The 26001-nt window shown below is 40.6% G+C and overlaps 1 protein-coding gene across 1 annotated transcript; it reads left to right on the top strand.

Moving 5' to 3' along the window:
• The first annotated feature begins 17485 nt into the window (after window positions 1–17485).
• On the top strand, window positions 17486–20790 carry LOC113116852 (uncharacterized). The gene is made up of 2 exons (XM_026285176.1): window positions 17486–20165; window positions 20591–20790. The coding sequence occupies exon 1, from the start codon at window positions 19000–19002 to the stop codon at window positions 19945–19947; it is 948 nt and encodes a 315-aa protein (XP_026140961.1). The 5' UTR covers window positions 17486–18999; the 3' UTR covers window positions 19948–20165; window positions 20591–20790.
• The last annotated feature ends 5211 nt before the right edge of the window (window positions 20791–26001 follow it).

Genomic DNA, 26001 nt, shown 5'->3' with positions numbered 1-26001 from the left:
TGTCATCTCTGTTCAGTTAAATAGTGTCTCTGCATTCATTTGCAATCAAAGTCAACGATATCAATGTAAATGAAGAAAATGTAAATGAAGTAAAATGACCCCAACTAAGCAAGCCAGAGGCGACAGCGGCAAGGAACCGAAACTCCATTGGTGACAGAAATGAGGAAAAACCTTGGGAGAAACCAGGCTCAGTTGGGGGGCCAGTTCTCCTCTGACCAGACGAAACCAGTAGTTCAATTCCAGGCTGCAGCAAAGTCAGATTGTGCAGAAGAATCATCTGTTTCCTGTGGTCTTGTCCTGGTGGTCCTCTGAGACAAGGTCTTTACATGGGATCTGTATCTGGGGCTCTAGTTGTCCTGGTCTCCGCTGTCTTTCAGGGATGTAGAGGTCCTTTCTAGGTGCTGATCCACCATCTGGTCTGGATACGTACTGGATCCGGGTGACTGCAGTGACCCTCTGATCTGGATACAGACTGGATCTGGTGGCCACTGTGACCTCGGAATAAGAGAGAAACAGACTAATATTAGCGTAGATGCCATGCTTCTAAAGATGTAGCAAGTACATAGGGTGTTATGTGAAGTGTTCCTGGTTCCGGTTTACCTAATTAATGCAACCTAAAAATCCTTTAACGGATTTGGATTTTAGAGGCATATTAGTGTGTTATGTGTAATACAGGTTAAAGAGACATTAAGGGGGCTTTAATCTAGATTTAAACTGCAAGAGTGTGTCTGCCTCCCGAAAAGCCCCCTATAGATAGAAAAGTGAAGGTAGTTCCTCTGATTCAGTGAAGACACTATCACTTTGTGGTTCCTGCTGACAAGTACAAGTAACAAGCAAAATTTAGGGAATTTTGAGTTCACTGGGAACTGACTTCCCAGTGCATGGAATTTTTTTTTTTATCCAACATTTTGATCCCTATGAGAAACAGCTTATAAAGCATACAGAATTAAGCTTTAAAGTTATAGTTATAGAGTTAAAATGCAAAAAGTTTTGTGTGTGAGGTAGGGATAAGGTAATAAGATAGAAAATACAATTTGTACAGTTTAAAAACCATTATGTCTGTTGAATGCCCTCATAGAACATGGAAACCAGTGTGTGTGTGTGTGTGTGTGTGTGTGTGTGTGTTCTCAATGTCAAACTTCAGTAGAAGAACATGAGGCAAAGACAAAGTCTCTTCAAAGCGGGACATATCTTAGACCTCATGGTGTCCCATTGGAATTGTCTAATGATGTTTGTAGAATCATTTGTTTCTGGTTATCACTTACTCAAGTGTGTATTTCCTTACATATAAGCTTGTTAAGAAATTAATTTTGGATGAAACTGCTCTAGCCATAGCTTCAAGCTTAAGATAATATAATGTTTGGTGAACTTATGTAATGGTATGAATACAATAGTATGTATGGTATGCTTCTTAAAAGTACTTAAAAACATACAATTATATATACAAATCAGTAATTTTGGTGCTTTTTGGTTTGTCTTCTTTTTATCAGCCCCTCATTGTTTATTCTGCCATGGGTTATGGTTCATTCTTTATTCCTCCAGACTCCTTAATCATCTTTGAGTGTTTACAATCACTGCTGGTAGATTAGAAGAGAAGCCTTTGAATGACAGATTCTGATTAAAGGAAGAAAATAACCAGTAAATATGTCTCTTGCGAATACTGAGCAGTTCTACATAAATATACAGCAACACACTATCTCCTTTAGTAGCTGAATACTTGGGCCAAACTTTAAGGCAGCTTCACATGTCTAATTTACAGAAGAATACAGAATACATTGTGACAAGCTCAGTGAATAAATAAAGTAGAGCCATTTTGTGAGTTCCTGAAGAGTGTTCCACATCAGTCACTTATAAGATTTCGTGATGCTGCTTTAAAAGATATCCAGCTATGCAGGCCGTAAGCAACAAGACTGTTTTCTAAGATTTGGAACTGAGCCCATTAGTCTGTAAGTATCCAGCTGTGGTGTGAATGCATCTATGACAGAGTCCTTAAGCAATGTTAACACACTCTATTCATATCTCCCTACCCTAGAGAACACACATACATACAGAACACTCTCACCATCTTCAGACACACACACACCAGCCCGACTGTCATTTCAATTGCTAAGGCTCTCAAAAATCCCCAAGGTGTGACTGTGCTCCCCTGCAGTAAGTGGCCTGAACTGAAAGCTTCGGTCTAGACTGAGGCGATAGACGTCTCATTAGACTCCTTCACCACACAGCTGCCAGTGTTTGTTCCCACAGCTAGTGGAGAAAGATGGAATTCTAGGAAGTGATAGCTGGTGGCTGGGTAGAGTCGATGATGATTGTTGAGACAATAGTTACAGTAGACTTGGACCTGGTTGAGTTGAACACTGTTTTAACTCTTATTATTAGAGTCAGGCTTTTATTTGTTTTAAGATTTATTTTTGGTGTTTTGCCATTATTTTTATAGTGTAGACAGTGTAGAAGAAGCCAAGAAGTTAGAGTCATGCTTTGGACTATCCACAAAAGTATCTTCTATCTCAGCTCATTCTGTCCAAGAACTACCTGCTGTAAGAGAAACAGTTCAGTTTAGCTTAAAGGGAATTATTTTGGATTTTTTTATAGGGAATTTGGACAGAATCACTGTTTTGCAGATCACTGAGTGAGCCAGCGATTCACCGAATGAGCTGTATAACATCAACTCCACTCAGGATTATTGCATTTTGGATCTGAACTCCATTTCACATAATCCCATGCCTAGGGTTAATAATCCCCAGGTGTTCCCCATTATCACTCCCCTATATATACTGTGTTTGGACTCTCCGTTATTGCAAAGTCGTTATTGTTTTTCCTGCCGTGTCAGATCTTGGATTGTTTGTACCGCCTGTGATTCTCTGCCACCTGCCCCGACCTCTGCCAGGTATTGTTTCTGATTCTGGATATCACTTGACACACTTGATGCTGTTAGTTGATTTCTGCCTGTCTGACCATTCTCTAATAAAGACTGCAATTGGATCCGAATGTCTCTGACTCCACGTTACATTTATCCTTTCTCAGATCTTAGAGCTTTGACATCTGATAATTACCAAATCATATGTGCTGTAAAACATGAGTAGAAAAGTCTCATGTGTAATTAATTACATGAAAAAAAGTTCTAAAAAAGAAAACAAAATGGTCTGCCTAATGTGATTCTTAACATTGACACAACAGAGATGTAACAAATCATCTTTTTAATTCCGATTCTAATAAGTGCACTGTTTTGAGCAATATCAGTCTGAAGACTTTGGAGTATTTGTTAGCAGCTACATAATGTAAATTTGATAGTCATAAAAGCAATTTTTTTGGGAGGTTGAACTTTTGCTGATGGCACAGAAGTTTTGCCTTCCGTGCCAATCAGGTGCTTTTAATATCTATTACATGTCTTTTGAGGAATTGATGACATGGGGATTGCTTCTTCAAAACAACAATCCCACTTAGAAGTCATATTACCATTGTACAATTTGTGCAATAAATAGACTGATGATGTTAGCAATTGTTCAATTAATTGTATTTTAATTGCAACCAGTGTGCAGAACATAAGTATAAAATATGATTATTGCATATTTGTGTAAGGCTTCTGCTATACTGTGTAGATCTGTTGGTTATATGTTGGGCAGTGTGTGATAGTAGATGTGATGAGGTTTGGCAGTGTGTCTCTCTTACATATCAGTGACTGCAAGTTTATTGTTTGCTGGGTTTAAACCTACATTTATTTGGTGGTTTAATAAGGCTAATAAAATGAATTTAGAAGATAAATGTTTTTGCAGAACATGCACTTATGCTGTATGAAAATGCAATTGCATTTTGAAGAATTCAGAATAATGTTCCTCAGAATAAGGCTTTTAAGGTTATAAAAGTCACAAATATCATATAATTCCAAAATAAAGTCTTTATTAAGATTAATTTTCCTTGACTTTAAAAGTGCTGCAGAGAAAGAAGCTATATGAGAGTTTCATGACATATAATAAAATTTTACATATATGACATGTTTCTTTCACATCGTTTACTACCAGCCAATAGACATGCAGTGACTGTAGGGTACCTGTAGCTGTGCCCAATAACTGATTTGTAAACAAAGTTGTATGGCATGTTCATCAGGTGTTTGCAGATTTCAGGGCTGAAATATTATTCTCAATTTATCTAGCATTATGCATCAAAACTGGGAAACATCAATTGTGTTCGGATGAAAGAAAGTATGCATTTGTGTATATATTGTATTTGTTTTACAATGTGAACAGGCTTAGAATTTTTATTTTTTTTTTACATTTGCCCAGTGTTGCTGATCTCACGTGTTTGAAGGTCACACAAACCAGTCTCTCCTGTCCTCCATTGTATCCCATCAGCAGTGTCTCAGTGAGCATACACCAGGTCACTCCCAGTGCCTGCCAGCCACCAACAACCTTTAGCCAGAGATAGTGAACAATCTGACTCTCAGATGTTTGCCTGAAGGTTTGTGTACATTTGTGAACATGCATCTCTACGTGTATATCTTGCTTACCTTCTTCATCTGCTCTCCTATCCCTATCTATTTCCCCTGTTACCCTCTCTGAACTCCTGTCTTATTGATCCTTGTTTCTCTCTTTAATTAATAATTAATGTGCATATACTTTTCACTTTATAACAGGGGTCAATATGTCTAATTCATATTGTTCAATGTACTTAATACATGGTAGATCAAAGAAGTTGCTAAATGGCTGAAGTGGTGACACTGTTTTTCATTAGTCCACTTTAAACATTCTGCTAACTGTGAAACAATGTGATTCTTATTTGGCTCATGCTGTAACACAGACTTTTTTAGGAGAAACACTGAGTGATGTGACTGAGTTGAATGCTGCTCAGTAAATGTGGAGTCGTCACAGACACATAGTAGTTGTCTGAGATATTTATTTATTTTTTGCTCTGGAAAAGAACAAGAGTAAAACAGACTAAGTAACTTTTCAAGTACAACTCACCTTTGGCAAAGACCCGTCCTTCTTAGTTACTGTTGCTATCCCTTACAAACAACTCACACTACAGGTAGGCTGCATCCGAAAACAGAAAAACGCCACCTTCAGAGGACGCATTACAAGATAGGAAGGCATCAAGGCACGTCCAAATTCAATGTTAGTTTCACTTCCTGTCTCCTGAGATGCCTTTATCTGCACAATTTATGAAGGTAGCATAGATGTATCCTTAACTTCCTTTGATATCCCACAATCCTGTGCATTCCATTCTGTCAGCAAAAATAAAAAAATAAACATACAAAATTAAAAAAAAACAAAGATGGTGTCTGAAAGTTGCATTTGGTGGTAAGTTATATTAACTTTAAGCACTTTTAATGTAATTTCTAGCAAGAAATCAGTATTATAGTAATTCAATATTCGTTTAATCATCAAAACTCATTCTATTTTGTTGTAGATCATTAAACCGTTATGCTGTCTCAGAAAACTGTCCAAACTCAGTTTCATGAGGTGCCTTTATGCAAAAACGTTGCCTGCAAAGTCACTGCCTCATGAAGCAGTGAGGCAGTTTGCAAACATCTTTGAGATGTCCTGGGAACAGGGAAGGGTCCCAATGGCTTGGAAGGAGTCTATCATAGTTCCAGTGGCGAAGGGCAACACTGTGAGCACACTAAATGACTTCAGACCAGTGGCATTGACCTCACTGGTCATGAAGTCATTTGAAAGGATTGTTAAGCGGCTTCTGCTGTTCAGGGTGGGTGGGGCCCTGGACCCTTTGCAATTTGCATATAGGGCTAGCAGAGGGGTAGAGGATGCCCAGATTACACTCTTAGATCTCCTCTATAGACATTTAGAGGGTCCTGGTACACATGCCAGGCTCTTGTTTTTGGATTTTTCTTCTGCTTTTAATACTATCCAGCCACACGTTTTAGTCAGTAAATTATTATCAGAATTTAACATTGAGAGTAATCTTGTGTGCTGGATTATGGACTTTTTAACTAACAGAACACAGCGAGTTAAGGTGAATGGTTGTCTCTCTCGAAGGCATGTCTCTTCCACTGGCTCCCCGCAGGGTTGTGTACTTTCACCTTTACTATACATCCTCTACACTAACGATTGTAGGAGTCAGTATAGTAATAGACACATTCTGAAATATGCGGATGATACAGTTATTGTCAGTTTACTGCAGAAACATGAATCTCAGCATGGGCCAGTGGTCGATGAGTTTGTAAGTTGGTGTGACAGGTCTTTTCTCCATCTTAACACCTCTAAAACCAAGGATATGCTCATAGATTTTAGGAGAAAACAATCAGGTAGTCCTCCACCCACCTATATAAAAGGAATTGGCATAGAGGTAGTGGAGCAGTACAAATATCTGGGCACTGTGATAGACAATAAACTTAAATTTAACATAAATGCAGAGATGATCTGTAAAAAGGGACAACAACGATTGTACTTCCTAAGGAAGCTTAACTCTTTTAATGTTGATAAGGTTATCCTGTCTTTATTTTATAAATCTTTTATTGAATCTGTTCTTACTTTCGCTTTTATTGCCTGGTATGGGGGCATCAGCCTGAGGGAGAAAAATAACCTCAGCTATATTGTCAAGGTGGCTGGTAAGTCTATAGGATGCCCACAGGTTTCCTTGACAAATATCTATGAGAGGCAGGTTATGAGGAAAGCAGATGCCATATTGGACTGTGTAAATCACCCCCTTCATTGTTCTTTTGAGGTCCTCCCCTTAGGCCGGAGATTCAGAGTACCTCGTTTTAAATCCAATAGGACAAAGAACTCTTTTATACCAAGTGCAATTCGGTTGCTAAACTTGCATAATTCTTGATCTAGATGAGTAGTGTAACAGTGTTTTTAATTAATAGTTTGTATTGTTGTTGTATGTGTATGTGGTGTTTACCTGTTGTGCTACCTGTGTGTTTACCTGGCTGTAAGACAAGTTTCCCTTAGGGGACAATAAACTGAAACTGAACTATATAAATAAAGGTGACTTGACTTGACTTGATTGGACTTCTGATAAGAATTGGTATGATGTCGAGGCCCGGTTGTTATTTGCTGCATTCATTTACACAACCTGCAAATACATATATATAACATAAGCAAATACACTGTGCTATTTGCCGTTGCTGGCTAAAACTCTAAAGATCAAAAAAGAAGCCATATTTACAAATGATCCAAAAGCGCAGGCGTTTTCTCTGGGCCAAGGCTCATTTAAAATGACAGCTTACACATCTGGAAAGGCACCATCAATGCTGAAAGGTATATCCAAGTTCTTGAACAACATATGCTCCCATCCACACGTCTGTTTCAGGGAAGACCTTGTATTTTCCAACATGACAATTCCAGACCACATACTGCATCAATAATAACATCATGGCTGCGTAGAAGAAGGATCCGGGTACTGAAATGGCCAGCCTGCAGTCCAGATCTTTCACCCATAGAAAACATTTGACGCATCATAAAGAAGAAGATGTGACAAAGAAGACCTAAGACAGTTGAGCAACTAGAAGCCTGTATTAGACAAGAATGAGACAACATTCCTATTCCTAAACTAGAGCAACTTGTCTCCTCAGTTCCCAGACGTTTGCACACTGTTATAAAAAGAAGAGGGGATGCCACGCAGTGGTAAACATGGCCTTGTCCCAACTTTTTTGAGATGTATTGATGCCATGAAATTTAAAATCAACTTATTTTTCCCTTAAAATGATACATTTTCACAGTTTAAACATTGTTGTATTGTGAATAAAAAATTGAAATTTGAAACTTCCACAACATTGCATTCTGTTTTTATTCACAATTTGTTCAACATTCACAAATCAATGTGTGTGTGTGTGTGTGTGTGTGTATTATTACAGTCTGTAAAAAGGGTTCAAAGGTTCATCACAAGACTGCAATCAATAGTAATCAGAAGACTTCCTGGAGTATCTGGAAAAGATCTACACTATGAACAATGCATTAAATTACATTAAATAAAGACAAAAGTAAATAAAACAAGCAAATTAAATGATGAGTCACATGTATTTGGTCCACTGATGAAGCCATGTGTCAACTGAATTATTAATCATAACAGGCGTCCAATACTGACTTCAGGAAAAGGGGAATAACCAATGACATTTGACAGGTAACAATTAAAACTGCAAGCCCCGCCCACGACTGACAAAAATAAAAGTGTTCACGCAAGCTGCAGAGGAGAGAAGATCGAGTGCGCGCAAGGGCTTGTATTGTATTCGAGCGCCAACCTCCTGTTCTCTCTGGTAAAGCCAACAAGGAAGTGACTAAAACTGCAATTAATCAACTGGCTGCTAGAGGCTGGCTGCAAAAGGGAGACAGTTCCATAGTCTCCCCATGTTAAAATGCCCAACTTTACAGCAGAAAAAGACATGTTTACAGTCTGGTTAAAAAAATAATTTTGGTCTACATAGCTAATTTTGCCCTTCATGACAACTCTGTGTGTGTGTGTGTGGGGGGGGGGGGTGTTATAACTCATCCATTTAATTTATATTATATTATTATCCATTTAACTTAATTAAAATTCTGCATAATTAAGGGTGTGGCCACTTGAATGACAGGTGGATTGCCGCTGCTGACACTGCCGTCACACTAGGTGGGTGTGGCTTCAGCAACCAGCTCCCACCTTTTTGCCCATTTTCAATTGTCCGGGAGAGTCGCGCGGTGCCAAGATGGTGACGGCACACTCTGCAAACTTTTAGGTTAAAATATGCTCTTCAGGAGTATATGGTTGACGTCATGGACACTACGTCCATGTTTTTATACAGATTATGATTGGACAAATCACGCGCATGGGAGTTTGAATGAGCTCGCAGGCTCCCGTTTCCTCACGTCTGATTTTGTTTTCCTCTCGCAGAAGAGATTTACTGTGTGCGCAAGCCTCAATTGGTTATTAATGGAAGTGAAATCCCGCCATACTTCCACATTCAACGCGTTCCTGTACTTTGTCAAAAAAATCAGTTTTAAGGAGCTGTCACAGGATAGAATGAAGCTGTTCTGTTCCTTGCAGTTGTGTCCCACAATTACATCCTCTATGCTCCTTGAAACTAATTTGTGTAATTTTGACATGTGTCAAACGAATACCCTAAACTCCAACAAGGCAGTAAGGTTTTTAAAGCCATTTGCCACAATGTGTATATGTGAAGTCGGATTTTCAGTGATTGTGGCCTTAAAGACAAGTTATAGTACTACGTAGAGTGTGGAATATGATCTCCATTTTAAACTGACGTCGATAAATCCAGACATCAAATCCTTATACAAATAGTTATGTATTTCATTGCAATATATTTGTGAACTATGTAGCTCCAGTTACACACTTTTATGCAATATAATTGTAAATAGTAAGCCATGCAGAAAGTTTTACAGGCTGGTGAGGTACAAACGCACGAGGACAAAGGAGATTATCAAAAAAAATATTTTTTTTAATTAGAATATCCAGGAGACAGGTCAATAAACTCACATGAGAGCAATGAAACGTCAATGAGAATGGACAAAATACCAAACAGGAAGAAGATTTAAGTCAGCTGACAAGGGAAAGACAGGTGGAGGGAGTTAACAAATTATGACTAATGAGCAAATTAATAACAATAAATAAATAAAAAACTAAACCAAAATAGATCATGACCATAACAGTTCGCCCCCTCCCAGAACGGCATGTCCTTGTGCCGACAAAAAAGTTGGGTGTGGGTTCAGGAGGCGGGCATGGGGCAGTCAGTGGAGAGGGTGCAGAATGGAGGGAGGAGCCAGGGAGGAGCCCGGAGCAGGAGGAGCCAGATGTCACTCCAGAGGCCAGCCAGGATAGCGGCCCACATAGGAGTTGACGGTAAGAGCCATGGTGGAGAAGGGGTCAACTGACGGAGACTGAGCCAATGGATGAGGAACCCAGGATGGAGCCGATAAGATGGAGAGCTAAGGCAGAGCTAGGGGTTCAGGCAACCGAGGCAGGGCTCCGGAAGACTGCAGCAGAGCAACTGAGGATGGAGGCAGAGCTGGAGGGGAGGAGCCTGACAGAGCTGGAGGGATGGAAGGACAATGTAAAGCCAGAGGAGTCTCAAGGTGGTGGATGGTCAACGGCTGACCAAGGCGGAGTCAGAGGGAAGAGGGAGCCGGGTGGAGCTGGTGGGATGACGGGCCACAGTGAAGACTAGGGAGCTAACAGCCAAGGCAGAACCGGTGGGTCGAAGGACAGAGGTGGACTACAGGGCTCGAACTCTGTATGCATAGACAGGGGATCCTCACGCCAAGGCAAAGTTGGAGACTTTAAGCCCAGAGGTGGATCAGAGCACCCAGAGGGTCAGCTGAGAGACTGACAGGCACCAGCGGCGATAGGGCTGAGGAACTGGCTGGTTTAAGAGGAGGCAGGAGAGGGAGGCTGGGAGGGAAACACTGGAGGACTTGAGATGCGCAGAACCAGGAGAGACGCAGGAGATTCAGGACTGGGCAGAACCAGCAGAGACACAGGAGAACTGGGTAATGCCTCCCAAAACTAGTCTATTAAATCCATCTGGAAGATGTCCATAAGTTCCTCTTCATCCACTTCGGGACTTCAAGTCTCCAATCTCGCCTTGGCGTGAGGAGACCCTGTCTTCAACTTCCCAGAGACCAGCTGCAGCTCACCCTTAGCTGCAGGAGTGTGGGTGGGGCTTCCCTCTAAGCCCCTGATCTCCACCAAAACTCTCTCAGGAACAGATGATGTTGCTGGCTCATGCACTTAGTAAGACAATCCAAGAGGCTCAGGCTCCAGGGCGACGACAGGATCAGTAGCGGTGATGTGCACTGGCTCATGTGTCATGGTGGGCTCTGGCAATAACTCTGTGCAGCAGGATGAAAGCTGGCTGGTCATTGGTTTGGGAGTGGGGCTGGAGATGTCCACACCAGTGGGGCAGATGGAGAAGTATAGTCCATTATTCTCCAGCTACCACTTCGCACATGCGGCAAAGTTGTCCCAAGGACCGCTCCCAGAGAGGCCTGCCTTGGACCACTAGTGCATTAGGCATGCCAACTCCCAAAAATAACTGGTGTGAGTCTGATGTAAGTCTGTTGGGGGGCAAAAAACTGTAGGTCCATTCTTTTGTTACGGGCCGGTGAGGTACAAATGCACAAGGATGAAGGAGATAATATCCAGACAGATCAATAAATCATCATGAGAGCAATTAATAAACATCAACAAGAACAGACAAAATACCAAATAGGAAGAAGACTTTGAATAAGGCAGCTGACGAGGGGAAAACAGGTGGAGGGAGTTAACTAATAATTACTAATGAGCAAATTAATCAAAAACCATAAAAACAAACAAGGCAGGAGAAAGAGAATCACAGAAAACTAAACCAAAACTGATCATGACCAGAACAGAAAGAATGTAGTGTTGTGGATTAAAATATATTCGTAAAGAGTGTTTACATCATCTTACTTTAAAGGTGCTGTAGGGAAATTTTGTAAAGAAATATTTTTTACATATTTATTAAACCTGTCATTATGTCCTGACAGTAGAATATGAGACAGATAATCTGTGAAAAAAATCAAGCTCCTCTGGCTCCTCCCAGTGGTCCTATTGCCATTTGCAGAAAGTCATGTGCTCCCGGTTAAAAACAACCAATCAGAGCTGCGGTCCGTAACTTTGTTTGTGTTCAAAATGTAGAAAAATGAACATAATAAGTGAGTGCACCATGAATCCATTTTCCAAACCGTGTTTTTAGCTTGTCCTGTATCACTAGGGTACACCTATAATAAGTGTTTATATTCGGACTATTTTAGATTGCTTCGGGGGTACCGCGGCGGAGTAACCCAGTACCTTTGTGATTCTTCATAGACATAAACAGAGAGAAGTAGTTACGGCTACGATGTTCTTCCACAAGATGCAAGCAGTTCTGTTTATTAACCGCTAGAGCGTCAAAAGTTCCCTACTGCAGCTTTAACCAGAAAATAAAAATATAAAATTTGATGGTAGTCCTCATAATTCACATGAAATTCTTACAAACTGGTTAATAAATATTGATAATTTTGTTCAAAGAAACAATCTGCTTTATTAAATATGTCTAATATACAATGTATCTAAATACTATTAATTTATATATTTTTTAACAAAGAGGTGGGAGTTCGTGGAGCTTTTGCTATGTTTTTACCCCTCTGAACTTTGGGAAACTCTGGTCTAGAGGTACTATTCGTGCTGCTAGAAAGAAAAGATGTAAGAAAGATTAAAAAGATTAGATTTTGTATGATTTATGATGTGTACGCTGATTGTTTTAAGCTGTTGACTAATTATGTTCTGTGATCCACTTCCGACTCAGGACTTTATTTTTTTTTAAATCCATTATAGTAACAGTGAACTGAAAGTTTATTATTATTATTTATTTTATTAATTATTATTATAAGACTTCATTTTGTTTGCTTGGCTGATCGAAGAGGTCTTTGTTTGTTTAATAACCACAATGATCTCTAGCATCGAATCAGGCCTGCAACGGGGTTGGATTTTAATGGGAAAACTCATTTAATTGTGTAGTGTGTTGTGTTCCATTTCCGTGACTGAATTGTATAGTGAGTATGTGAAGCGAACATAATTCAACAAGTAATCAGTTAGTAATACTTTTCCATCAGAAGACACACTATTAATTCGAATTTCGAACTCAGGCCCTTATCAGTCCAGCGGTAAATTGATAAGGTGGCTACATAACCCTAACTAAAACTATAACCATAATCTAACAGTCTATTAATACTAAATAATAAAGTTAGTTAACATATTGGGGTAAAGTTACTAGTTAAAGGGGGGGTAAAATGCTCAGTTTCACTCAATCTCCTGTTAATCTTAAGTACCTATAGAGTAGTACTGCATCCTTCATATCTCCAAAATGTCTTTAGTTTCATTTATAAGAGAAAAATAGTCTGTGCCGATTTTTTTCGGAAAAACACGAGCCGCTGGAGACGTGACGTGTGGGCGGAGCTAAAGAATCACGAGCGCGAGTAGGCATTTGCGTTGACAGCATTTGGAAGTTGTGACATTACCGTGAGGAAAATAAAAACATCATCCAAAACAGTCAGATTCAGCCGTTTATTTATGATCCAGAATCAGATCCCGAGGCTGAAACTGAACGAGAGCAGCAGCAGCAACGACTACAACAGCGTCTCTGTCACGAAGGATTCATCCAATCAGAGTGCAGTTTATTAAGTGACGTCAGTCAGTGCCTCATACTCAGCTAGAGACTAACTGTGAATTTTCCTACACCTAACTAATCTCTCCTTTGCCTTTATTAGTGGTGTTATGTGAGCGAGTTAATGACTAGAAAGTAAGTTGCTTATATCCAGTTATCATATGATCATTTCAGTGTGTTTGAAAGCAGTGTTGCTGTCTTTGAATTAAGAGCTTGTTTACTTTATCGCGGCAATCCGCGAAAGCGCCTAAGCGCCAAAGTTTGTCTTTTACAATACGTATAACTAAGCCTGAGTACCACTATAATATGAGTAACATCTCTGAATGGTGATTTATAGTATTATCTGTTTATATTTGTGTATATATTATATGACATGCAGTTTCCCTGACATGTTGCAATGACATCTGTCATATCTAATGCAATGAGTAAGCTCGCGTCGCCACCTTGTGGACAACTGTGTACTGCAACAACTTTAATAATGTAACCTGTATTATTGCTTGTGTGAATGCTATTTAATCTGCTGTATACCTAATATTTCTTATTATTCTTTGATATTTTCAGACCACTCACTGTTACCACTCTACCTGATCAACAGTAAACTCCTAACTTTGATTCAACTGAGTCTTGTGTGTTCTTACCAACACACCAGTGCAGATACAGAATAACCTATGACAGCACAAATAAAGTCCTTACCTAATTCTCCAAAACAGTTTGGTCCTTCGAGCCGGATAGCTGTATCTACATTGGACTAATGATGTCAGAGGATCAGAATGCAGAGTATCAAGTTCAAGGAGCATGCCCTAGACGCACAGTTCGTCAACCAACCTACTTACAAGATTTTGAGTTACATTATGCTGGGTTGCCCAGAGATAATGTCCTCCTGCCACAAGGGTCAGATGACATGCAACAGAATGATTATGATAGAGATCTTCGTATGGCACATCTGCGTGCCCCCAGTATTCATCATGATCAAAGAGAAGAGGTTGTTGGATCACCTGATTCTTTAGAATCATCACGCTTGACACTGGAGCCCTGGCACCTTACCACAGATTATTTGAGTGAGAGAGGAGAACACAACCATCGCAGGACTGCACATTCACCACTTCCTGATGTCCAAAGTGCAGTGCATGATTTAGAACAAGAGAATAGACGCCACCATGCCGATCAGTCATCCATGAGGATCCATGATAGAGATTCAGAAAAGCATGCAGGAGATGCTGATTAACCAGTCGCAAAGTAAAAAGTCAGATCCTACACCTCAACCACAGCCCCAAGTACTAACCCCTCCAATTCCTTTGCCTAGAACTGCAAGCAAACAGTCAGAGTCTCCCACACCTATACCAGCCCCCAGAGGCTTTCCAGTGCCTGCACCGCGCCGCTTTTCTACACCTAAGAATCCAGATCCTTATGCATCTTTAATCAGCTATTCACAACATGTGCCTCCTTCAGTGCAGCCTTACGCAAATGTCTCTGTTCCAGATAACATAGCTGCTCAGATTTACTCAGGTACTGTTGACGCTCATAGAGTTACTCAGGATACAAGGCAGCCAGCGACAGGAAGGAGAGCTTCTGTTACATCCACACATCCTTCTTCATGTTACAGTCAGCCACACATCACACCAGCTAACTTTCCAAGAACACAGGCTAATACTGCAAGACAAGAGATAATTTATAGAGGTCCACAGCCAACCATTCCAGATTTTACCCGCCGAGACCCTGGTGAATTTGCTCATCTCAAACTTGCTTTGACTAACCTACTACCTGACGAAGCTTCAGAGCTATTCAAGTACCAAGTTTTGATAGATCACCTGAAGTTAGCAGATGCTCGCCTCATTGCTGATTCCTTTCTAAATTCAACCACTCCCTACTCAGACACCTTAGCAGCCCTTACTGAATGGTTTGGTCGACCTCACCAGCTTGCATTGAGCAAAATTGCTGCCATTATGGATGCATCAGATGTTCAGTCAGGTGACACTGTAGGCTTTGAACGTTTTGCTCTTCAGATACAAGCACTAGTAGGATCCCTTTAGACATTAGGGGAAGAAGGAGATGTTGAGCTGCACTGTGGATCTCATGTTGCTCGACTTTTGTCCAAACTCCCTCCAGAACAAAGAGCATCCTTCCGCAGACACATGAGTTATGAACCAGGCTCAGTATACACTCTCCTTGACCTAGCAAAATGGCTTAAGTTCGAATCTTGGTGCCAAGATTCAGAGAACTTTGGTGGATTTAAGCCCCAGAAAGCTCGAGCCCTTTCCCGAGTGGATCAACAGAAGGAGACTAAAGCCAAGACTAGACAGACTACAATCCTTCATGGCTCAAATGAACCATTTTCCTCAATTCCATCAACGTCAGCCAAAAGTCAAGTTAAGATCTCTGCCTTCTGTCCATATTGTGACAGTAAAGAACATTACCTGAGTCACTGCCCCACATTCCAGTCCCTAACCAAATCCCAAGTGATTGACTGGATTAAGACTAATAACAGATGCTGGAAGTGTGGACGCAATCATCGAGCTGCACAGTGCACTCTTAAGAAACTCTGCCATTTGTTTAATGGAAAACACCTCCAGATTCTACATGAGGTCAACATTAAGCCAGTAAATGAAGGGACCTGTTTAGTTAGTTCAACTAGCAAAAGGCTATACCTAGACTGCCCTCAAGGATTCAGTAACGTACTTCTGAAAGTGGTCAGAGTCATTCTGAAGCATAAGGGGCAGAGCCTGGATACTTACGCTGTGCTTGATGATGGTTCTGAATGAACTATGCTATTACCAACGGCAGCCAGAAAGCTGGGACTCACAGGCCAGACAGAGGACTTAGCCTTGCGAACTATACAGCAAGACATCACTAAGCTTCATGGTGCCTCAGTGTCCTTTCAGATTTTAACTCCATCCCAGCCAGGCAGGAGCTACAACATAACAGGAGCCTTCACTGCAGAACAACTGAGCTTGACTGAACATACTTACCCTGTTGCAGAGCTTCAGCAACACTACAGACATCTGAGAGGTTTACCATTACAGCCTGTACACAAAGCCTGTCCCCTGTTACTGATCGGAGCGGATCATCCTCACCTTATCACTCCGATCGAGCCAGTACGACTTGGGCCACCTGGAGGTCCAGCAGCAGTCAGGACCAGACTAGGTTGGTCCTTACAAGGTCCTGCCACAGTCTTTGGAGATAATGTCACCTCCCATCAGTGTCTGCACATTGCAGTTAATCCCTCCATGACAGAGTTGTTCCGGAATGTTAAGAGACTCTGGGAAGCAGACGTGATTCCCGACAGATCAGAGAAATCTGTTACTCAGTCTAAGCAGGACAAAGAAGCCCTTACCTTGCTCCAGTCGAAGACTGTCAGAGTAATGATTGATGGCGTGAGTCGCTATGCCACTCCTCTCTTGCGTAAGAAAGATATGCCCATTCATCAAGCTCCAATGGAGGCAGTGCTTTGTAACCTTAGGAACACAGAGAAACGCCTGGAGAAAGACCCTATCAAAGTGGCCACCTACCAACAGGAGATGTAGAAACTACAAACTTTGGGTTATGTCGTCAAACTCCCACCTGAAACAATTCATTTACACAGCGAGTCATGGTTCATCCCTCACCACCTTGTGCAGCATAGTCAAAAAAACAGAGTGGTTTTTAATTGTTCGTTTGACTTTGAAGGCCATAACCTGAATGACTATTTGCTGCCAGGACCAGCCTTGGGTCCATCCCTGTTAGGTGTATTCCTACGCTTTCTTGAACACCCAGTGGCAATAAGCGGCGACATTAAAGGGATGTTCCATCAGGTCCGTCTCCTCCCAGATGACCGTCATCTTCTCCGCTTTATATGATGAGATCTGGACAAAACTAGACCACCAGACATTTATGAATGGCAAGTGCTATCTTTCGGCACTACATGTAGTCCTTGTTGTGCCATTTATGCTATCCAAAGACATGTTATGGACCACAGCACTCCTGAAGACAGTATCAGAACCACTGTAGAAAGGAATTTCTACGTGGACAATTGCTTGAAGACCCTCACATCACCTCAACAGGCAAGGCAGCTTGTAGACAAACTCCGTTCCCTTTTTGCCAGCGGTGGTTTTGAACTTCGCCAGTGGGCAAGTAATGACCCAAATGTGGTAGACCACCTACCGAAAGATAGCACTTGCCGCTCAGTTTCTGGCAAGTGCTATCTTTTGGCACTACATGTAGTCCTTGTTGTGCCATTTATGCTATCCAAAGACATGTTATGGACCACAGCACTCCTGAAGACAGTATCAGAACCACTGTAGAAAGGAATTTGTACGTGGACAATTGCTTGAAGAGCCTCACATCACCTCAACAGGTAAGGCAGCTTGTAGACAAACTCCGTTCCCTTTTTGCCAGCGGTGGTTTTGAACTTCGCCAGTAGGCAAGTAATGACCCAAATGTGGTAGACCACCTACCGATAGAAGCGAGATCCACTAATACAGAGTTGTGGCTATCCCAAGATCGTACCGATTTGCAAGAATCGGCACTAGGTTTAAGGTGGCACTGCAAATCAGACCTCCTTTGGTATAATACCCGTCCTGTTAAGCCTGGACCATGTACCCTTCGGCACATTTACAGAGTACTTGCAACTCAATACGACCCCCTGGGATTCATACTGCCATTCACCATGCGAGCCAAGATTTTAGTTCAGAGATTATGGGATAAGCAACGAGACTGGGATGACCCAAATCTACCAGCTGAACTTTTGAGATACTGGAGTGAATGGGAGGCAGAATTGCCTACGTTGGCAAATATCTCACTACCACGCTGTGTCACAACCTCAGGTATGGATCATTCTCACAACACCAAACAGATTCACATCTTTTGTGATGCATCTGAGCAATCATATGGATCTGTCGCCTATTTGCGTATGGAGGATGACAATGGTCATATTCAGTTAGGCTTTCTACTAGCAAGGTCCAAGGTTGCCCCAAAACGATGTCTGACCATTCCCCGGCTAGAGCTGTGTGCTGCCCTGATTGGTGCCCAATTAGCCAAACTCTTGCATACTGAGCTCACCCTCCAGATCAATACAGTAACATTATGGACAGATTCCACCTCCGTTTTAGCCTGGCTCAAGTCTGAATCATATAGATTCAAGGTGTTTGTTGGCACTAGGATAGCCGAAATTCAAGAGCTGACAGCTGATTGTACCTGGTGATATGTAGATTCAAGTAGTAATCCTGCAGACGACCTCTGGTAAAACTCGTTCCGAACTATCAATGCCCAACAGATGGAGCCAAGGACCATCATTCCTACTTGAGTCTGAATAAGCATGGCCTGTCACCCCCCTCATACAGCCACCAGAAATCAAGGCAGAAGAGCGTAAAGGAATCTTCTATGGCCTTATGACAGAAGTTGCTGTACCTGATATTCCTGACCTTACCACACACAGCACTTGGAACGAGTTAGTAGAGGCCACAGTTCAGGGGCTTAAGGATACAGAATCTCCATTAGCAGAGGAGTACCGAACTGCAGAAAGGCATATTCTGCTGAAATCTCAAATTGATAGTTTTCCTAATGAGTACAAACTGCTAAAAGCTGGTAAACCTATACCTTCCACTAGCTGACTACTCACTCTTGCACCAGAATTTGATGACTCTTGCCAGCTTATCAGAGTCGGTGGCCGTCTACGTCAAGCTGAAGGACTAGAGTTATCAGTTATACACCCTATAGTCCTTGACCCACATCACTGGGTTACCAAGTTACTGATCTGAGACTACGATAGTAAACTCTGCCATCCTGGACCTGAAAGAGTCTTTGGAGAGATAAGGAGAAACTTTTGGATACTGAGAGGACGGGAAGCTATCCGCAAACAACAACATCTATGCAAAGACTGTCAGAAATGGAAAAACCAACCAGTAATTCCTAAAATGGCAGATCTTCCACCAGCTCGACTCAGACTACTCAAACCTCCATTCTATAGTACAGGCATGGACTGTTTTGGACCATTTCAAGTCAAGATTGGCAGACGATGTGAAAAGAGGTGGGGGATCATTTTTAAATGTCTCACAACACGGAGTGTTCACCTAGACCTCCTTACATCTATTGATACTGATTCCTTCCTAATGGCCTTGAGAAGATTTGTAGCCCGTTGCGGCACACCTGCTGAGCTGTATTCAGATCATGGTACTAACTTCTATGGAGGACAAAGAGAGTTGCAAGAAGCCTTTGTGTCACTCACTCCCCAGATCCAGCTACATCTAGCTAAACAGAAAATTGCATTCCACTTCAACCCACCTGGAGCCCCACACTTTGAAGGTGCTTGGGAAAGAGAAATTAAGTCTGTCAAGACTGCCCTTCGCGTCACAGTTAGCTCCCAAGTCGTAACAGAGGAAGTACTCCAAACAGTGCTCATTGAAGTGGAGGGAATGCTTAACAGCAAGCCCCTTGGTTACATTTCCAGTGATGTAGCTGACCTCGACCCTGTCACACCAAATTATCTGCTCATGGGGCGGCCAGATAGCTCAATACCCTTTGTAGTTTATCCTGCTACAGAACTTATGGGCAGACGGAGATGGAGACAGAGTCAAGTTTTAGCCGATCAGTTCTGGTTAAGTTTCATCTGTCACTACCTGCCTACACTGCAGACCCGTAACAAATGGCACACAGACACCAGTGACCTTTCTACTGGAACTATTGTAATGCTCATCGATCCACAATTACCACGAGCATTATGGTTAGTAGGCAAAGTTGTAAAGACATTCCCAGGTTCTGATGGCCATATCAGAGCTGCAGAGATTCAGGTTAAGGACAAGACTTACATCCGACCTGTGACTCGGCTGATCCGCCTTCCTGCATTCACAGATCTAGAGTCTTAGCTCTCTGAGACTGACTAATGTTATAGAGTGCAAATATGCAAGCATATTTGGGGGCGGCAATGTCACGAAGGATTCATCCAATCAGAGTGCAGTTTATTAAGTGACGTCAGTCAGTGCCTAATACTCAGCAAGAGACGAACTGTGAATTCTTCTACGCCTAACTAATCTCTCCTTTGCCTTTATTAGTGGTGTTATGTGAGCGAGTTAATACCTAGAAAGTAAGTTGCTTATATCCAGTTATCATATGATCATTTCAGTGTGTTTGAATGCAGTTTTGCTGTCTTTGCATTAAGAGCTTGTTTACTTTATCGCGGCAATCCGCGTTAGCGCCTAAGCGCCAAAGTTTGTCTTTTACAATACGTATAACTAAGCCTGAGTACCACTATAATATGAGTAACATATCTTAATGTTGATTTATAGTATTATCTGTTTATATTTGTGTATATATTATATGACACGCAGTTTCCCTGACATGTTGCAATGACATCTGTCATATCTAATGCAATGAGTAAGCTCGCGACGCCACCTTGTGGACAACTGTGTACTGCAACAACTTTAATAATGTAACCTGTATTATTGCTTGTGTGAATGCTATTTAATCTGTTGTATACCTAATATTTCTTTTATTCTTTGATATTTTCAGACCACTCACTGTTACCACTCTACCTGATCAACAGTAAACTCCTAACTTTGATTCAACTGAGTCTTATGTGTTCTTACCAACACACCAGTGCGGATACAGAATAACCTATGACAGCACAAATACAGTCCTTCCCTAATTCTCCAAAACAGTCTCTATGTGGTATGTATTGAAACTGTATATATTTGCTTATGTAACCCCTCTCTCCCGGGGCCTTTCTGACGCTCCTCACACTCGCTCCGAGCGGGGCTCGAACCCGGGTTTCCTCTAACAAGGAGGCTAATGGCTACAGCCACTAGCGTCTGTTGCTAGTGCGTATCTTGAGATCAGGGAGGTTTACCTGCACAGCACTACTCGCTGGCCTCCGCTACACTTAGCGGTTTTGGAAAATGACTAAGTTCCACTTTGTCGTCTTTTTTTTTCTTTAAAGGTGTACAAGGTTTACTTGATGTGCTTACGTGCCGATAGCTAAGTTAACAACACAGAGATATTTGAAGCAGTTTTACTCACCGCATGCGGTTCCAACACACGATCGTGACCCTTTTTCGTTGGGACTGCATTATCCTTAAGAAATAAACGATATGCAAATCCGGTGTCAAACTGGGCCTTGTTTGTAAAACAAGCATCTTTGAAATGCAGGGATCAAACAAAAACACTTGCACAACTCCGTCGATGCTCTTTAAAAATAAACTCCGTCCACTGGTCCCTTGATGTTTTTTTTTTTTTTTGTAATTTGTGCAGGGTTGTCTTGCCCTCGCAACCAAAAACACACTTTTGTGACATTTCGGTCTCTCGCTCTGATCAGTGAATGTCTCTGCTCTGCTCTACGGGAGCGCGCGCTCTTCCGGGAGAAGTGCCCTTAGGACCCATATAAGGGAATTCCGCTCCATCTAACCTCACACAGACCCATACTCGAAAAAACTTTTCCGAAAACTTGTGACAAACCGGAAGGATTATTTTTGGAACAAAAATACTCCTTCAAACGTACAACTTAATTTTTGAAACTTTGTCCATGTTTAGCATGGGAATTCAACTCTTTAACAGTGTAAAAAACTCAGTATGCATGAAATAGCATTTCACCACCGCTTTAATAACTATCAAATCTAAGTGTAACCCTAAAACACATTTACTATGCTCTCACTTAACCAATAATTACTGGCTTATTTCTGTTTATTTATCTTTTAGATGTTTGAAAGTTGTTTTGAAAATTTTCTGTCCTAAATGTATGTGACTGTATTGTTTTTCCCTGCTGTCCATGATCCTATCAGAATTTATGCATTGTTTGATCATGAACTATTAGAAAACCACTACATTGTATTGTATGCCTTCTGACAACTTCATGACGTTTACCTGCATTCTATATTTACTGCCTTAGATATCTAATTTATTAATTTACTTCTTTTCATTGTTGAATATTGTTTTCTAATTTATTTATGCCAAGAAGCTATCTACAATTTTATACCTTTCCTCACATTTCCCTTTTTCATATCCTTTTCTCATCTCTGTATATGTGAAACACGTTTTCTCTCGTGCACATTTCTTTCTCATCAGATGGATGCAAGCAGAGAACAGGGGAAGCCCTCTCACCTCACCCTGCATTCTGCCAAATTAGCATATTCATGAGAACCCACATGCATTATACATGAGATCCTGAGGGGAAACAGAGGAATGACACATGCACACGCACACACACACACACACTCACACACACACACACACACAGTATAAACAGAATGACAAAGCTGTAGGTACACAATCAGTAAAAGCAAGCATTAAAAACAGTTACTGGACAACATATATTATTTAGGGCTGGTAAGTGATTAAAATTTTTAATCTAATGAATTACATGATGTGGTGATTAATTAATCTAATTAATCGCACATCAAATTTGGAGAAAATACTCTGAAAAGATCATTTAAAGTCATTGTTGTGCTAAGCATCAAACAGAGATTACAAAAAGTAGGTTCATCAAGAAATATTTTGTTTGTAAAAATGATTACATATACTCTTTTGGACCATGTGAGTAAATGATGACAGAATTGTCATTTTTGGTTGGGTGAACTATACTTTAATAATTTATTTTCTTAATTGTGTTATTACTATGAAAATATGAAGTTATTTCTTTAATGAAATGATACTCTAAATAATCTAAAACTGCCAGTAGGTGGTGGTTAATATGTTAATTATTAAGTCATCGAGGCATTCATTCATTCATTTGATTCATTCAAATGGCTGATTCATTCAGGAGTGAAGTAAATGGTTCTTTATGAATGGTTCATTGAATCATTAGGCTTGTTCAACTTGAAGCGGGTCATCAGCATCAGACCGATCGGTGTGTGACATCAAAGACCCGCAAGAGAGCACACGACCTTGTGCTTTAGAATCACTCTCACCGTACTTTGATGTCATACACCGATCGGTGTGCAGTGCCACTTCAAGGCCAATGGTTCAACAAGCCAAATTGTTCACCAAATTCGTTCCAAACGTGGATTAAGAAATGAAATGCCGTTGTGGGTTGTTGGGGGATGAACAGTTCTGATTTGTCTTTATATTTTGGTTGGCAAAATTAAGCAAAACAGACAACTTTGTGTCTAAAATAAAACAATATTAACTTCTTAATGAACTGTTGTAAGATGAGTATCACATTTGCACTCGTGTGATATTGCACTTAGCCTACAGCTCGTGTGATATTTCTTAACTATCTGATGTAAATATGAGACAAAATTTAAAACAGAGGCATTTTCCACCATATCTTGAATTATATTGACATTCTCTAGGCTCCATCATGCAGTGAGTTGTTGTTCTGCCTCATATTAGTCATCAATCAACTGAATGAAATGACATATGATCCACATAGTAGGTCTGGGGCGGGGTTATTTTTCTCCATAATTAATCTAATTAACGCGTTAAATTACCAGCCATAATATTATTATTATTATTTATTTATTTATAGACCATTCTTACTTTATGTTATAAAAATAAGTGTAAAAGCAGTGTCACTTGCAGTCTCAAACCAGTGCAGCAATACAGAGATTTAATTTTAGCGTGCAGTATTTAATACTTCTGACTCTGTTCAATTAACTGCCTTAACAGAGTGCTCCCTTCATGCTTCCTCTGAGCATAAAAAGAATCTTCCAAGCTCCTCTGCAGCTTCAAACATCCTCCAGAGAGTGAAAAGAGGCTGGTGAAGAAACTTCAAACACAGAGGCATCAGAGACGAGGCAAAAGGAAACAAGCAGAATGATTAAACTGGGAGGCTGATATGTGTCGTTACTGTTTGCTTTCAACATGCCAATTTCATCAGAGTAAAAAAGACTGCCTAATATGGGCCCTAGTTCACCCCAAAATGAAATCTCTTACATGATTTACTGTAGATATTTTTCTGTGGAACACAAAAAGGAAATATTTTTGAAAGATGTGTTTGTATTGCATGTTTAATCTGTGAGAGAAATAATCACCCTTAAGTTATATATATATATATATATATATATATATATGAAATTATATTAAAGAAAATAATCTTTTCTTGCACTTTACTGCTAACAATCCCAAGAAACCGAAGAAGCATTCAATGTTAAATGAAGGCAAGTTGAGAAATTTATAATAAGTTAAAGGGGTCATATGACGTTGCTAAAAAGAACATAATTTTGTGTATTTGGTGTAATGCAATGTGTTTATGTGGTTTAAGGTAAAAAAAACACAATTTCCAAATAATATACATTATTGTTGCTCCTCTATGCTGCGCCTTCTGAAATGCGTCAAATTTTCACAATTCTCATCAGTCTGAAAAAGTGAGGTGTGCTCTGATTGGCCAGTTATCCAGTGCATTGTGATTGGCTGAATGACTCAAGCTTCTGACAGAAATGTTAGGCCCCTTAACACATTGTGATGCTGTCTCCCAGCACGAGACAAAACCAATAAAATCCATTACAAACGATCGCCACATCCAGTGGGGACAAGATTACTGATTATAATGACTTATACTGGGTTTTTACACATTTGTGTTGCGTATCGCACTGCTTAAACATAAAACCATGTCTGCATTTGTGATCTGAGAAATGACATATAACAAGTGCTACTCCACACTGCTTAAAACTCAGTATCAAATTATTTAAATATAAAAAACATACAGGTTTTGAGTCAGAAGCGAAAGACTGTCCTTGCAAAGTTGGAACTGCCCCATTTTATAGAAACAGCCTTTGTGCCACAGACGCATTGTAGGCAACTGGTCCAGGAAACAGTCTTCATCCTCTGTAAAATGTGCTACACACCTCTGAATATTTGGGTTGAGCTGTTCTGGAACAGTGTTGTAAATACAACTGAACCACTGATTTCTAGTTGTGTCTTCTTTTGAAAGGCCAAACAAAGTAGCTTCACTTTAACAATGAAACACACAGTGGGTTAGAATGAGCCATTTTAACTTTTATAAAGAATATCTCTTTGGACTTGAGACTTAAGTCTTTACAACTTTACAGATCTTTTTATGCAGCAAAAGCTTGTAACACCCCTAAGAGAAAGGAAAAATTTTAATCGCATCATATGACCGCTTTAATTGACTGGTATTAAGTAAGTCAGATTTCAAACGTAAGTCAGATTTCAAAAGAGTACAAAAATAATGAAGTGGCTCAACTCTTTAAGTACTGAAGAAAAGAGTAAAAACCCCTGAAGTTTGCTGGTAACCTGTAAACATACAGTTAATTTACAACATTGTCTGCAGTGTTGTGCAAAATGGATTTAAATTTTTTTTTTTTTTTTTTGGAAAGTGGCATTACAGTTTAATAAAAAACTAATATTCTCTTACAGTTTCAGTCTGAGGAGAAAGGGGACTCAGTAACTTTGGCTCTACTCCCTGCCTTTTTCTGAATTTACTAGCTAACTAGGTCTTACAATACTTCCAAAACTCTTTGAAAAAGTTTGTGATTCCTCCAGCTGTGTGGTTTGGGACCTAGCAATCTAGTCTCCCCTTCTTCGCAATTCTGTTTATGTGGCAGACACATGAAATCTGAATCACCATCACTCTATGACCCTTTTCCTTTTTGTCTCGCTGTCCCTTCTCACTTCCTCTTCCCTGGTCTCAGTGCTCTTGAAGTACAGCAGCCAAAGCACAGAAGGTTCCTGTGGGTAAGCAGGGAAGGGTTTTTGAAGTGATTTCTCACTTAGCTCACAGGGAGTACAGCAGGCATTTGGTCTGAAGAGCACAAAACCTTCATCCTTTGCAGGCTTCTGCCTCGGGATTCAGCACTGCTGCAGCACATGATCATATCACGCTCTTGCTCTTTGAGCTCGGTTTCTATAACCTTCATACTTCCACATGTTTTCACTTCCAATCAAACTTAGATTCTGTGTCAAGTGATGTTTAAACATAGCATGCCTTCAGCATAGCATTACTTGAGTCGTTTTTAAGTTTAAAAGGG

This window comes from Carassius auratus, chromosome 16 (genome assembly GCF_003368295.1).
Source record: "Carassius auratus strain Wakin chromosome 16, ASM336829v1, whole genome shotgun sequence".
Classification (NCBI taxonomy): Eukaryota; Metazoa; Chordata; class Actinopteri; order Cypriniformes; family Cyprinidae; genus Carassius; species Carassius auratus.
Note: the sequence above shows the minus strand (reverse complement) of the source record. Positions and strands in the feature narration are given on the sequence as shown.

Excerpts from the sequence above, each read along its gene's own strand:
- LOC113116852 (XM_026285176.1), top strand. The coding sequence starts at position 19,000 with ATGGCAGATCTTCCACCAGCTCGACTCAGACTACTCAAACCTCCATTC.